This window comes from Vanacampus margaritifer, chromosome 4 (assembly GCF_051991255.1).
Source record: "Vanacampus margaritifer isolate UIUO_Vmar chromosome 4, RoL_Vmar_1.0, whole genome shotgun sequence".
Classification (NCBI taxonomy): domain Eukaryota; kingdom Metazoa; phylum Chordata; class Actinopteri; order Syngnathiformes; family Syngnathidae; genus Vanacampus; species Vanacampus margaritifer.
Window position 1 is genome coordinate 29,229,155 of NC_135435.1, and position 14,947 is coordinate 29,244,101.

The window sequence follows — 14,947 nt, forward strand, 5'->3', positions numbered from 1 at the left end:
AACAAAAAGTGGCCGACCGAATATGTGCAATATGTATTCACATGTATAACGGAACGTATGGTGTTCCACAGGGTTCAAATCTGGGGCCTCTGCGGTTTTTATTGTATCTTCTGTCCCTGGGTTTCATCATGAGAAAATTGTGGTGGTTGTTTTAAAGTGGTCTATAAATACAAAGTTGAGTTGATAATGAGAGAGTGACACAAAATTTTCTGAATTCAAGGTGAAGAGAAGCCAGAATCGCCGAATCGTTCATTTTGTTCACCAGTAAAGTCTTGAATAAAAATAAATAAATCGTAATAATAGTAATAAAGAAGAGGTTGGGTGAATGCGCATCGGAAACTGGTGGGGTTCATGACCTCTGGCCTAGAAACCTATGGCATATTTTTCATTTTTTGAACTGATATGGCGTTAATAGCGTTCTGTGTCTCCGTATTTCCAGTTGACGAACTGATCAGCCCGAAGGACATCGACCCCATCCATCGCTACGTTCCTCGCCAGGACCAACGCAACGTCAGCATGCGCTACTCCAACCAGGTCGGCCTCAGCACTTTCACTGTCCATGCGCAGTTTTCCCACAATCACATTTCAGAGTTTGACTAGCTTGTGAAGACCAAGTTGCGTTAGAGCTGCGACCAACATGAAAACCAAAATGTAAATTGCTTGCAAATATGTTGTTGTTTTCTTTTTAGAGACTTGACATGGCACATACTGTACATCCATAAAGTACATCGTTAAAACTCTCATATTGGAGGGTTGACGCCTGAATCCAGTCGGTCCGCTGGAAGTGCTCATGCAGTATTAATTGGACGGCGTTAAATTCCTCCGCATGAAGAAGCAGCAGCACCGCCACCCACACACACACACACACACACACACACATGCGACAGCTCGCATATATAATGGCCGCCCGATGAATTATCGGAGTGAGATAAATGGGTCGGTCCCGTGCCGCTCAGTGGGAGGAAGATCGGGCCAAGCGAGGCAGCAGTGCCTGATTGGACACTATTGAAGGCGTGTCGATGGTGGGCAGGACAACAAGGGTGATGAGGAACGCAATCGAAAGTTTAGTTTAAGATTTGGCAAACTGCGGTTACTGTTTTGGTTTTACGTTTTTTACGAGTCCCAGAATGTGCACAACTCCACATTGAAACTTTTTTTGAAAAGCAAATTTGTTTTGAAGGCCATGATTTTGCCTATTTCCAGGTGTCATTATTTTTATTTCTGCACGTTAGTCATCTTAATGAGGGTTTTCAGAATGTCACCAAATACTGTCAACACGTAAAGTATTCATTTCATAGGGCTCGACTTTTTTGAGGCAGATGCCAATTCCAATATTTGGCAAAATAAAATTCTGATAACTGATTAATTTGCTCCCAAAAACATATACAAACGTTCTATTTTAAATATTACCAAGCGCCCAAAGACGTATTTATATGTTGTTGTTGTTTTTTTTTTAATGCTAGAGCATACAGAAGGCTTCGATGCAGCCTCTGAACTGCAGAGAACGCTAGAAGCAATGGTAGTTCATACAAAAACCGCCAGTAGGTGGCAGCAGAGTATAAGAGACCAACCAGGGCCATGTTGCAAAAAGCTCTTAGCTATGTTCTAATGCTAATAATGCTGCAAAACGGAGACAGATGCAAATATACTTTATTTTTGCTGATGAAAGAAGAGACTCTAATCTTTCTTTTGGCATGTTTTTATAACAATAGAACACAATATTCTGTGGGCCTTGCAAAGTCAGTCAAAAGCCAGCAAAACAGCCGGGAGCGAAGGGGGTTGCTTCAGTGAAAATGGCTGGGAGTTTTCTTTTGTCCCTTAACTTTGAAAATAATATATAAACTATTTTTTTGTAATGTTTTAATATGTAAAAAAATAAATAATCAGCAAAAAATTCTCAGATTTCTACCATTTTTAAAATAGCCAAATTCAGCTTATACCAGTGCCGTACTATTTTTATATGAATATAAATATATGGGCAAAATGTGCTTATTTTGGTGGTCACGGGTCACAGATTTGACTGAGTGGGGAGAGGGGGAGGGTTTAGGGGAGCTTACCAATCAACACAAAATTCAATGGACATGTTCTTCAAGATATGACACACGAGAAGCTATAATGTACAAATCGATAGATTTGCAACTTTAGTTCTTATTCCGGCAACTAAATCACCTTTTTAAAGAGCTTCGACATACTCGTAAACACATCAAAATGTGAAAAACATTGCATCAACATGACATTTGGTAGACTCATTAAAAACTCATTCAAACCCAAAAACATATAAAAACGTTTTTTAATACTTTGCCCTGCACTCCCAAAAACGTATTTATACGTTTTCATTCATGTTTTTTATTTTTTATTTTATTTTTATGCTATAACATACAGAAGGCTTTGATGCAGCCTCTGATCTAAAGAGGTCCCTTAAAGCAGTGGTAGTTATCACACACACAAAAAACACACCAGTAGGTGGCAGCGGAGTATAAGAGATCAGCCAGGGCCATGTTGCAACAAGCTCTTTTGTTTTCAACAGGTTTGTGAACAATGATGGAACTTATGAAGCTATATTCTAATGCTAATTGCTACACAAATACAGATACAAATGTCCTGATGAAAAAAGAGACTTTAATCTTTCTTTTGGTAGTTTCCAAGTTTTTATAGCAATAGAACACAATATTCAGTGTGCCTTGCAAAATCAGTCCAAATCCAGTAAAACAGCCGGGAGCGAAGGGGGTTGCTTCAGTGAAAATGGCTGGGAGTGAATGAGTTAAGAATGCCAGGATGCATGAAAAAGCTGGCTATTTTGTAAGAAGCCACAATTTTAAAATATTTTGTCCTTTTCCAGCAAATCTCTGATAAAAAATGTTGCATTTCAGTGTATCCGCATTAATATTCGCCAGCAGGTGTGATTGTATCTTGTTCTACAACATGCCGGACGCATCCGCACTAGCGACGCACGCGCACGTACGTGTAGCTCAATGCGCGCGAGGCGTTCCAGTCCATTTAGCTTGAGGGGCGTGGACGCATCTCATGGAGTGGCGCATAAAAAGGCCGCCGCGGGGAAATGAAGCGATGACACGTGACGGCGTCTTCATTTGTCCGTGTGCCGCCTCCGCCGCCGCCGCGCGTTGTAAACAACACGTGGAGAGCGCTGCCACGTCGCATCACATAAATGGCAGATAAGCCATTGAAAATAATAGCGCTGTAAAACTGGTGATAGCTCTTCCTCGCCAGTGATGATTACCGATTCAATTGGACGGCCAATTTTATTTTGAGACGCCAGACAACATAACACTCGCTCTATTCTCCAATTGTGGCTTTGTCAGTTTTATACCCCATACCTCAAATAGATGCCTCCTTTTTATTTATCCCCCAGGAAGGAAACGCTGTGCCTTTTCCACATTTTATTTTATAGCCTTATTCCAAAGTATTGAGCAAAGTCTCTTTATACTTATAGACGTCTGTTTTCTTGTTTGTTTGTTTTTAAAGCAAAAAGCTGTCTTGTATTAGCATATGTTAGCAACACTCAAAACATACAAAATCCCAGTAGTGTCCTACTTGTTCATGTTTTACATCCACGTGTTGTCAAGGTCGCCAGACGCTCTTGACCGCGTCTCATGATTTGCCATTCACGGGGGCACCTGCTGCGTTTGTTTGCTCCCAAGCCACGGTGCGCGCCATGACAGATTTTGGCCCTCCCTGCTTCCTTTCCGTCACGCACCTGAGACTGCCCGCAACGTCGCCATGGTTACCGCCCAGCCGTTGCAGTGACACGGGGGGGGGGTTGCGAAAACACCTCGGCACGGAGAAATGATTTCAACCTGCTGGACTTGGTTCTTGCCCTCGAGCATGGAGGGGCATCAATGGCAGATGATTATGGGATGTACCGATTATGTACATAGAGTAAAATCTTAATGGTGGAACAGAATTGATTACCCATAACAAATAATTAAACAAAAAGCCACTGTTAATATTTCAAAGCAGGGTTCCGGTTTGGGTTAAGGTTTCAAACAAGGCTTGGCGTTTTAAAAAGTATTTCAAGCCTATTAGTAAGACAGTGTTTGGTTTTACAATTACAGTATCCAAAGGGTAAGGTTTTAAATTAGAATTTGGTGCTGTCATTATTGAATATTTTTAGAATCGATTCATCTTTCGATTATTCGACTAATCGGATTCATTTAAATTTTGCATTAACGTTATTACAAAAGCATTTATTTTAGAGATAGACCGATATTAGTAGTCAAAGAGACCGATAACCGATATTTGAAGCCGATATTCATTTTTAGTAAAAAGGGGGGGGAAATATTGGCGTCAAAGTTTTCTGATACAAATGTCAATCTTGACAACAAGCATTCATGCTTATTGAACATTTTTTTCAGATTTTTCAAAATATAGAAGTTTTTTTTTTATCTTAGACAATATACTTCATTATAAAAAAAAAAAAAAGGTTTAAGGTTTCAAGCACATTCTAGGCCCTAAACCGTGCCCCTGAACCGTAGTTTGGACACCTAAAGTATCAGACTTGATACCTTTTTTTTTTTTTTCTCACTGCAGGATATTCTATGACTACGTGGATATTTTTCTATGAATACATAGTGTGCTTTCTCTCACCCTTAAAGCTTCCTCAAGGGCGGGATAATATTCCTCCTCCGTCTTTTACCGACTCTACAGCGACACAATCTCATCCCACGACCCCTCGACGCCCCGATCCGCCCGTCCCCGCCGTCCCCGCCGTCCACGACTTATCATTTCTTTGATGTTAAACCTGTGACACGTTCAAATGCCCTCATCAAAAATACGAATCTCTGTGCACCGACACGCCGCCGCCGGGGGCATGAAAGGAAGGGGATTATGTTTCATTTCACACGGAAAGGAGGAGAGCGGGTGCGGGAGATGGGAGGAAAGGGGGTGCGTTTTGCTGCTTCAACTTTGTGCCAAAGTCTTTTTTTTTTTTATTCCTTTGTGATGCCACGCTCACACACTGGGAGGCAACGTGACCTTGGAACAGAGACGCGCGCGCTCGCTGCAGACTTTTCTGTTTCCAATCTTTTGGTGATTGAAGATTTCTGCCAATAAGTTGGGCTGCGTTGACTGGCTGTCGACGAACGCCACACACGGCAGGAAATACCACCAAAAATTGAAGATGTGACATGAAAATAATTGGAACAGTAGCAGTGTGGTGTCTGCCAGCACAACATTCTCATTCAGTCGGGCTTTCAAATAAGGTTTATAGTTCCATGGGTTCTAGTTTCAAAGAAGGTTTGGGGTTACAAATTATTCAATCTTTTCAGATTGTTTTTTTTAAATTTATTTATTGTTAATGCTTTCAAGCAATTTTTGACAATTTTTCCTTATGTTGTACTTTAAAAAAAAATCCATCCATTTGGTTACATTTTTTTTTTAGCATCTTACTTTTTTTTGTTAAAAATAATGAGATTTTTTTTAAACCATTGTTCTGTTTATATATATATAAAAATTGGGTTTCAAAACAATGGTTAGAATTTCAAAGTCAGGTATCAAAGCAAGGCTTTTAAATTTGGCTTTCAAGTCTTGTGTGCGTGCGTGCATGTGTTTTTACAACGTTCACCACTTTCACTCAACTTTTGACCATTTACCATTTTTTTCTCATCTTCTACACTTTTTTAAAATATTTTCTTGCACGTTGTTAAAAAAAAATTCGCATCTTACTTTTTTGTTAAAACAATGTTTCCAAACCATTTTTACAGATTTTTTTTTTCTCTTTATATGGGTTTCAAAACAAGGGTTAGAGTTTCATAGTAAGGTTTCATAAAAGGGTTAGTTAGGGTTTGAAATTGGGGTTTGAAGCTTTGGGTTTACTTTTTTACAATGTTCGCAGATTTGTTATTTTTATTTTTTCAAACCAATTTCACTGATTATTTTTTTCCCATGTTGTACTCATATAATTTTTTTTAACCAATTTAACTCTTTTTTTTCATGTTGTACACTTTTTAAAACCTTTAACCTTTGTCACATTTTTTTAACATTATACTTTTTGTTCAAATAGGATTTTTTCTTTTTTCTTACATTTTTACTTTTGTATTACTTTTTTTTTTAATTCCCCCCACACTTTTAAACAATTGTCACAGATTCTTTGGTCCAACTTTTCACTGTCAAATTACACATCCTAGAAAGGAAACATTCTCACGCAGAGTCTTGCCTCTTGCCGACTCAATAGGAAAGTTAGGAGAGAAAAAAGTGGGATGACTGTGACTGATGTCGGCTTTTGGGGCTCAGGTGCCTCCGCGCTGGAGCTAAACCGATTGTTTGTTTTAACAGATTTCGCACTCTCGCAGATTGATCGTCAGGAAGGAGAAAGGCAGAATCAGAATGCCCCCCCCCCCCTATCTCTAGGGAAGAAGCAAAAGCGAGGTGTAAGGAAATGAGGAAGGACATAAAGATTAAGGTTAAAAAGAAGAATGGGAGTGGATAAGAAAAGGTGGAAAAAGCAGAAAAGGAGATAATTAGGCCCAAATCCAAGGGAAGAGAAGACAAGGACGGGTAGAAGGCGACCAGAAAGCTTTCAAATAAATAATAAATAAACAAAGGACTTTTCTTGTTGTAGAAAGTTTTTTAAAACTGGAATTTAATTCGTTTTTGTTTCGAGCAGACTAACAGTTCACATAAAATCCGAACCCTGCCGTGTGAGCCGACACGTTCTGCTGACCTGCTTCCTATCGAGCGACCTACCCCCCCCCCCCATTCCGTATCATTTCCTACTAATAAGATGCAAGGTCATGCCGGTTTAGCGATTAAAATCAGCACCTCCAAATCCGAGAACATGGTCCTCCGTCGGAAAAGGGTGGAGTGCCCTTTTCGGTTTCGGAGATGAGATCCTGCTCCAAGTGGAGGAGTTGAAGTGTCTTGGGGTCTTGTTCACGAGTGAGGGTAGGTTGGGGGATCGACAGGCGGATCGGTGCAGCGTCTGCAGTGGTGCGGACTCTGTATCGGTCCGTTGGCAAAGCTCTCGATTTACCGGTCTATCTACGTTCCTACCCTCACCGATGGTCACGAACTGAAAGAACAAGATCCCGGATCCAAGCGGCCGAAATGAGTTTCTTCCGCAGGGTATCCGGGCTCTCCCTTAGAGATCGGGTGAGAAGCTCGGGTATCCGGGAGGGACTCGGTGTCGAGCCGCTACTCCTCCGCGTTGAGAGGAACCAGTTGAGGTGGCTCGGGCATCTGGTTCGGATGCCTCCTGGATGCCTCCCCGGAGAGGTGTTCCGGGCACGTCCCACCGGCGGGAGGCCCCGGGGACGACCCAAGACACGCTGGAGAGACTGCGTCTCTCGAGGTGGCTCGGGCATCTGGTTCGGATGCCTCCTGGACGCCTCCCCGGAGAGGTGTTCCGGGCACGTCCCACCGGCGGGAGGCCCCGGGGACGACCCAAGACACGCTGGAGAGACTGCGTCTCTCGGCTGGCCTGGGAACGCCTTCGGATCCCGTCGGAGGAGCTGGCTGAAGTGGCTGGGGAGAGGGAAGCCTAGGCTGCCCCCACGACCCGACCCCGGATAAGCGATAGATGATGGGTGGATGTTTCGAGGCTGAGATTGAGTGTGACTTGCATGTGAAAGTGTCAGTGGCGCCACGCTGAGTGCCGCGTATTCATTTTTCATGGCTGCCGGCTCAAACTCCTCCCGCACCCCGTAGCCGACCTCGTCTGCTTCCACTCTACTTACGTCAAGCCATTGACCGTGTAGTGCTCCTTTAATGAGTTGCTGAAGTGACTTTTTTACAAAGAACGTGCATGAAATATACAAGAAGTGAATAATGCCGGTTACAGGACTAACAGTTGACAAACAATCTGAATCCTGCCGTGTGGGCCGACGCGTTCTGCTGACCTACTTCCTATCTAGCGACCTACCCCCCATTCCGTATCATTTCCTACTAATAAGATGCAACGTCATGCCGGTTTAGTGATAAATGGCTCATTGATGCTTTCAGTGGCACAGGGCAGCATCACAAAGCAGAACAGAATGTCTTACTACATCATCCGCCGTTGCTTGTTGAGGATTTACATCTCATTTCAATTCCACCAGCGTGGAGCTTGCACTATACCTTCATCCGCTGTCATTTCTGGGGCTCGAGTTGCGCTGAATTTCCGATTTCAGCTCACATCACTTCATCTACCACTTCCATTGCATCAAAGCACTTTTTGGTGCACTTTTGTTTGGATGCAGCCCATATGGACAACAAAGAAAGTGTAATAATCTGCTGGACGCAAAAAAATAAAAAAGATTAATACGGTAATTATACTAACCAAGCGACAACTACAGCCACATGGGTAAACACATAATCCCTCTCCATCAACCTACCTACCCAACCGATTAACTTACTTACTAGGGGTGTGTCCAAAAAAATCGATTCTCTTTTAGTTCGATTCAGAATCTATTTTAAATGTCCCAAAATCGATTTTATTTAAATTATTTCATACTGTCTTGCCTTTGTCTGCGTGTGCCTTTATTTGGAGCGCTGTTCATCTTGTACCCGGTTTGGCCACTGGGGGGCAGTGTGGTTTCACACGGTCTGATACACTGTTAAGTTGTAGCCACATTAGTATGAGTAGAAGGAAAAAGTCACAATCAAGTTATTCCAATCAAAGTTGTTGTTTTTTTGCAGCGTGTAGCTGTAGCATTAGCATTAGCTTGCCAGACTGGAGTGGATCATTACAATTCCTTGCACCTCTATAGATTTGAGCAAAAATCATTGTCAATCAAATCATTTTGAATAAAAAATTGCTCCTAATCGAAAATCGATTCTGAATCGAATCGCAGACCCCCCCCCCCCCCAAAATTGGAATCGAATCGAATCGTGAGACATTCAAAGATTCTCTTAAAATTTGGCGGGCAAAAAATTTTGATTGAAAAAAAGCCTTTTTAAATGAAGTGATTAATCGTGATTAATCAAAATTCTAAAATGTGATTAATCTGATTAAAGAATTTATTGTTTGACAGCTCTATTTTAAATAAACGTAAAAATCGATACGTTTTTTTTTATGTTGTCTTTTATGCTAGAGAATACAGAAGGCTTTGATGCAGCCTCCAGCAACTGAAGAAAACCCTTGAATCAATGGTAGTTATTACAAAAACGGCCAGCAGGTGGCAGCAGAGTATAAGAGACCAACTAGGTGCAAAAAGCTCTTTTCCCCACAGTTTTAAACACATTTGTGAATAATGATGAAACTTAGCTACCGGCCTAATAAACAAACCTACCTTTCAATAATCAATGGAGAAGCTAAATTTAATGTTGACATGATCCTCATAGACTTTTTTTTTGTTTTGTCCCTCACAGGGCCCTATAGAGAATGATGTTGTGGTCCATGTGTCACTGATAGCTGAAAGCCAGAGGTACGTTGTGCATGTATGTTTCCCTACATTCAGTCCGTAGTCACAACTTTATGTTCGTGATCAAAGAGTTGACTCTCTGTTTAGTGCTACAGTAAAGGAATAAACAGAAATACTCAATTTTAAGTGAGCATATTTTGGATGAAGAAGGATTTTTTATATACATTTTGTGTATTTGTGTGTAGACTGCAGGTGTTCCTGAACACATACGGTATTCAGACGCAGACGCCGCAGCAGGTGGAACCCATCCAAATCTGGCCTCAGAAGGAATTGGTCAAGGTAACACACACACACACACACACACACACACACACACACAGATGCACACTTATTCGTGAAAGCAGCAGATTTGAGAGGTAATGGCCAAGACATCGGATTTCATGGAATCCTCACATCAAACTTGAGAGTTCAGCCTGGGCAACATAAAATTTGATCGGCTTTTTATCATGATTAGACCCGTAAGAAGCTTGCAAGGACCTTAACTTGACAAGGTCAGGCCTTGACCAAACATCTTGTGTGCGATGAAGTTTCAAGATTCAGCCTTCTTGAGGAAAAAAAACATTCAATTAAATGTTTATCTGGCCCACAAGCCAACAGCCTTTTTAGTTTTTGGGCTCTGATAAATGAATAGTTGGTCTATTAATCGGCATTTCATCGAAACTGCAATTTTTGCTTTGTGTTGCTTGCTATTAACTCATTCACTGCCATTGACGGCTATAGACGTCAAAAATTCATATTAATAAATTCAACTATTTCTATTAGTTTAATTTTTTCCCCACTTTTGTTAACAAGAGTATGAAAACCTAGGGGAAAAAAATATTGTACATTTAGACCAGATATAAAATTTGTGATTAATCGTGAGTTAACTATTGAAGTCATGTCATTAATTACAATTAAAAAAATTTAATTACCTGACGCCCTGATTTTTAATAATGTGTTCTTTTTTTTAAAATAATCTTTTTTTGAAAAAAAGATTATTAAAAATGAGGTTGTCAGGCAATAAAAAGTTTTAATTGGAATTAATCGGATGACTTCAATAGTTAACTCACGATTAATCACACATTTTATAACTGTTCTAAATGTAAAATAAAAACTTTTTTCTAGGTTTTCATACTCTTGTTAACAAAAGTGGGGAAAAATGTTATAAATGAAATAGTTCAAATGAATTTTTCATTCACGTATAAACAAATCGAGACAAACATGTCTTCAGTCCATGAGCGGTAAACATTGTGCAAGTGATTGCCCGTCTGTTGCCAAGTGGTACTAGCAAGTTAGCATCGCTAAGCTACTTCCCCTACCCTTTTGTGTTTACCGTAATTGGAGGAGCTCTCGAAAAATAGCATCGAAACCGCCGCGGTTCTAATCAATGTTGCAATCAGTCAGATTGCATGTCAGCAGCCTTTCCTCATCTTGATTGTCACATTCATCAAAGACACGCTGTCAGCTCCGCGCCATTGATCCCCCCCAGCGCCGCCGTACTTAGCCACTATTGATCAGCATAATGGCCGCGACCGGTTGCCGCCTTTTCCCTCCTGGAGAACGTCACACTTTGATGCTCCACCAGAAATGTTAAGCGTAAATTGGCAACACTCAAGTGCAGACAACAAACACGCACATTCGCGTTTCTGTAACATCATATCGCACAGCGCAAATGGCAGAGAAGATTTTGTTTATTAAAATGATTAAAATGCGCATATATACACAACCTACAACACAAGTAGGATCGACGGCTCATTCATTACAATCTTATCCAAGACGCACAACAATCAAATTCTTCACACTTTTTTAACATTTGCGATTTAGTCCTGCTTGTGTTTTTAAGTGTGTACGGCAAGATTTCTATACGTCTACATTTTATTTAATGACTGATCATCTTGGCGAATACTCAAGTAGCAAATATTTCACTTTTTTTAAAAAATAAAAGATATGTTCATATTCTACATGTAGCTGAATAGTGGTCAGCTTCTTGATCTTGGCAGCCTCTCGGACCAATTATCTTCTCGTCTTTTCATCCATTTTAAAGCGATGTCCAGTTTTTGATAAGTGCCTTATTTTCTCCACTTGATGATTACTGTCTTTCCGTGGTATATACATTTCTTGGGAAATGATTGCTTCTGCTGACTGATAGCTTTTGAATAATGAGATGTTGCACTGCCAGACGTGACTACAATAATTTCAGAAAAAGATACTCAAACAGCTAAACCAGGGGTGTCAAACTTCATATTAGCTGAGAGGCCACATACAGGAAAATATATTATTACCAAGTGGGCCGGACCGGTAAAATCATGGTAAATAACTTCAAAACAATTGGCATCACTGTGTCATTTATACATACTGTAGATGTGCAAGACAGCCCTAAATAGCGGGGCTCAACTGTAAATATATTGTTATATCTAATCTAATCTAAATTGTCTGTCATTACTTTTTTTTTAACTTTACACGATCATGTCGCGGGAGTTTGTTTATTTTTTTGTTTTTTTTCTTGAGAGCTCAGTATTGTTCATTCGGTAATTTTACCGATTTGACATGTCATCATCATTGCTCTCCCTTTTTTTTTCTTTCTTTTTTTTTTATATATATATATATATATTTTGTATTTTTATTTTTTTTGTATGTGGGTGAATATGTGTATGTGCGTGCATGCGTGCATTCATTAGTTCACCTAAAACCTATAAAAAAATAAAAATAAATCCCATACCGTTTCCCTAAACCGAACACTTCCAGCCAGAGTCGTGAGGCCGTCAGGAAACCCGAGGAAGGACCAAAGAAAAGAAAGGAAAGTGAAATCCAGCACCGACCAGACACCACCTACCAGGCCACCAATCAGAGTCCTTCAACAACCTCAGAGACATCTAAATTTCAACAAATCATTTAACATGAGTTTGAATGCGACTGGTAAATCCCGAGCACAGCACATAAGAGGGTGTGCACACTTGTGCAACCAATTGATCTTAGTTGTTTATTTTTACATCATCTCTCGAAAAACTTACCTTACCTTCCTTACAAACCTGTGCTGGCTAATTTGGGTTTTAACCTTGGAGAACCTACGGGGTCAAATTTGGCCCCTTTAAATTCTGCTACTCAAATAACAAAGACCTCTTTTTTTTCAGCAGTGATTTTGTTTGGCCAAAGTGTGTTTGTACATTCAAAATCCAGTTCTAAAATGCAACAAATAAAACAAAAAAATTATATTGTTCAATGTAGCTGTGTATTTGATTGATTATTTTCTTAAATTCTAAATAGTTTACTGACAGTTTTTGTTATTCAGATTTTTCGAAATGATACCCCTAAATCCCAAAAGGGTCAAATTTCGCCCTAATCCTAAATTAGGGAATAAAGGGTTAAAATTGAAAAAAAAAAACATATATTTTGGTGTTCAGTGAACTTATAGCAGTCATTTAATGTATAATTCATAATTTTCCAAAGAAGAAAAGGGTTCTTGGGTTCTCCAGGGTTAAGAAATCTGAGCACGTTGTCCAGAATCCACCTTGTCTGACAATGGAGCGCTTTTGAGGAATGTTCTCCCCGACGCTCCCATCAGCCATCTTGTGAATGTTGCCCGGCCTGGCTTTACCTCCGCATCACCAAGTGCCTGTTTGGTGTGCGCGCGCGTGCGTGCATGCGTTTATACGGGATATACTCGGTACGAAGAAGGCTGCGTTTGGATCCATACATCTTCCGCGGCGTATGATCAATATTCACTCGGAGTCGTTACTAGGAGGCAAAACGTTCGGAGATGATTCAGCAGAAAGTGAAGTTAACGATCCAATGATGATGATGAAGAAAAGCATCGGGGGGGAACTCGGGCGGGTGTCATTGCCACTTTGTCACATTTCTTCTGCATCCTTCAACGCCTTTTAGTGCAAAATTCACTCTGCGCGTTGTTTACCCGCCTGGGGGTCAGATCGGGAATCACGGAGCAAGCGGCGGGATTTAGTAGGGACTACAAATTAAAAGAGCACTTTGTAGAGTGGATAACTGTAAAGACACGTTTCGATTTTCTGCCTGCCGCTTAATGGACTTTTCCTGAGCTTCAGCCTGCCGCTTGCGTAATCCTTCTGAACGGATGAAAGGCGACCGTGCAAGCACACTGTATGGATCGCTGGAGCGTACAGCGGAACACGCCGGAGAACATCCAGAGTCAAACCTAGACTTGACTCACCGCCATTTCTTTCTGTTCCAAAGTGGTACAGTGGGAAACTACCTATGCCTTACCTTACCTTACTCATTAACTGCCATTGACGGCTATAAAAATTATTTTGAACTATTTCTATTAGTTTCACATTTTTTTCCACTTTTGTTGAAAATCTAGATTTTTTTAATTGTATATTTAGTGTTGTACCTAAAATTTGGGATTAATTGCGAGTTAACTAGTGAAGTCATGCGATTAATTACGATTAAAAACTTTAATCGCCTGACGCCCCAAATTTTTAATAATATTTTCTTTCTTTTAAAAAAAACAAATTAATTCACTGCCATTGACGGCTATAGACGTCAAAAATTCATTTGAACTATTTCTATTAGTTTAACATTTTTTTCAACTTTTGTTAACAAGAGTAGGAAAACCTAGATTTTTTTTATTGTACATTTAGAACAGATATAAAATTTGTGATTAATTGTGAGTTAACTAGTGAATACATGCGATTAATTATGATTACTAATTTTAATCGCCTGACGCCCCAAATTTTTAATAATGTTTTCTTCTTTTATTTTTAATTCATTCATTGCCATTAACGGCTATAGATGTCAAAAATTCATTTGAACTATTTCTATTCGTTTAACATTTTTTTTCCCACTTTTGTTAACAAGAGTGAGAAAACCTACAACTTTTTTTTTATTGTACATTTGGAACAGATATAGAATTTGTGATTAATCGTGACTTAACGAGTGAAGTCATGCAATTAATTGCAAAATGTTAATAGTCTGTCGCCCCTAATTTTCAATAATCTTTTTAAAAAAAAAATTATGAATTCATGGCAGTGAATGAGTTGATTAAAGCTGACTTTGGCATGCTAAAGTTGACTTGAACTAGATTTACAATTTAAAAAAAAAAAAAAAAAAAGTAAATTGGCCCCTGTGCACACTCAACTCAAGACTTCATAAATGTTTAACCCTCCAGGTCATGATCAAATATTCAGCTCTGATAAAGTTATGTATGCTCTTTTTATATGGAAATATGCTTTCATTTGTTTTCTTTTTCTCTCATCCACTCTGGAATAAGCACTAATTGAATCATGTTAAGACAAAAATATTTTTTTGTCTCTGCTACCAATCTAACTACTGTACCTCGCCAAACAATCGTATGTTTGTGATCATAAGCGGGCTCCAGGTTAGTAAGTGGGACAGAGTTCATCAGAAGCCCTTGCCCACTTGCTCTGTACAAACCTCTCCTCTTCCTTGCAAGAATAAGACTCAAAAAACAACCCAACAGTTTTAATAACATCGTCATATAGAAAATATTTCACCATACAGCAACCTCAAACCGCTCATACTCGGGACACTCTTGTAATGTCAAGCACTCGCGTGAATTAAAAATCGGTGCTGACCAGCTGCCTCATTGGCATTCTCCACATGCAAGCCGAGTCGGGTGC

General features: G+C 40.0%; 1 protein-coding gene across 3 annotated transcripts in view; it reads left to right on the forward strand.

The window, feature by feature from the left end:
- phkb (phosphorylase kinase, beta) overlaps positions 1-14,947 on the forward strand; it is a 63,683-nt gene that overhangs the window by 29,123 nt on the left and 19,613 nt on the right. For all 3 annotated transcript variants that reach the window (XM_077563392.1, XM_077563391.1, XM_077563390.1), the window contains 3 exons: positions 440-534; positions 9,304-9,359; positions 9,542-9,635. In XM_077563392.1, the coding sequence (XP_077419518.1) occupies positions 440-534; positions 9,304-9,359; positions 9,542-9,635 (245 nt within the window). The remainder of the gene's footprint in view (positions 1-439; positions 535-9,303; positions 9,360-9,541; positions 9,636-14,947) is intronic.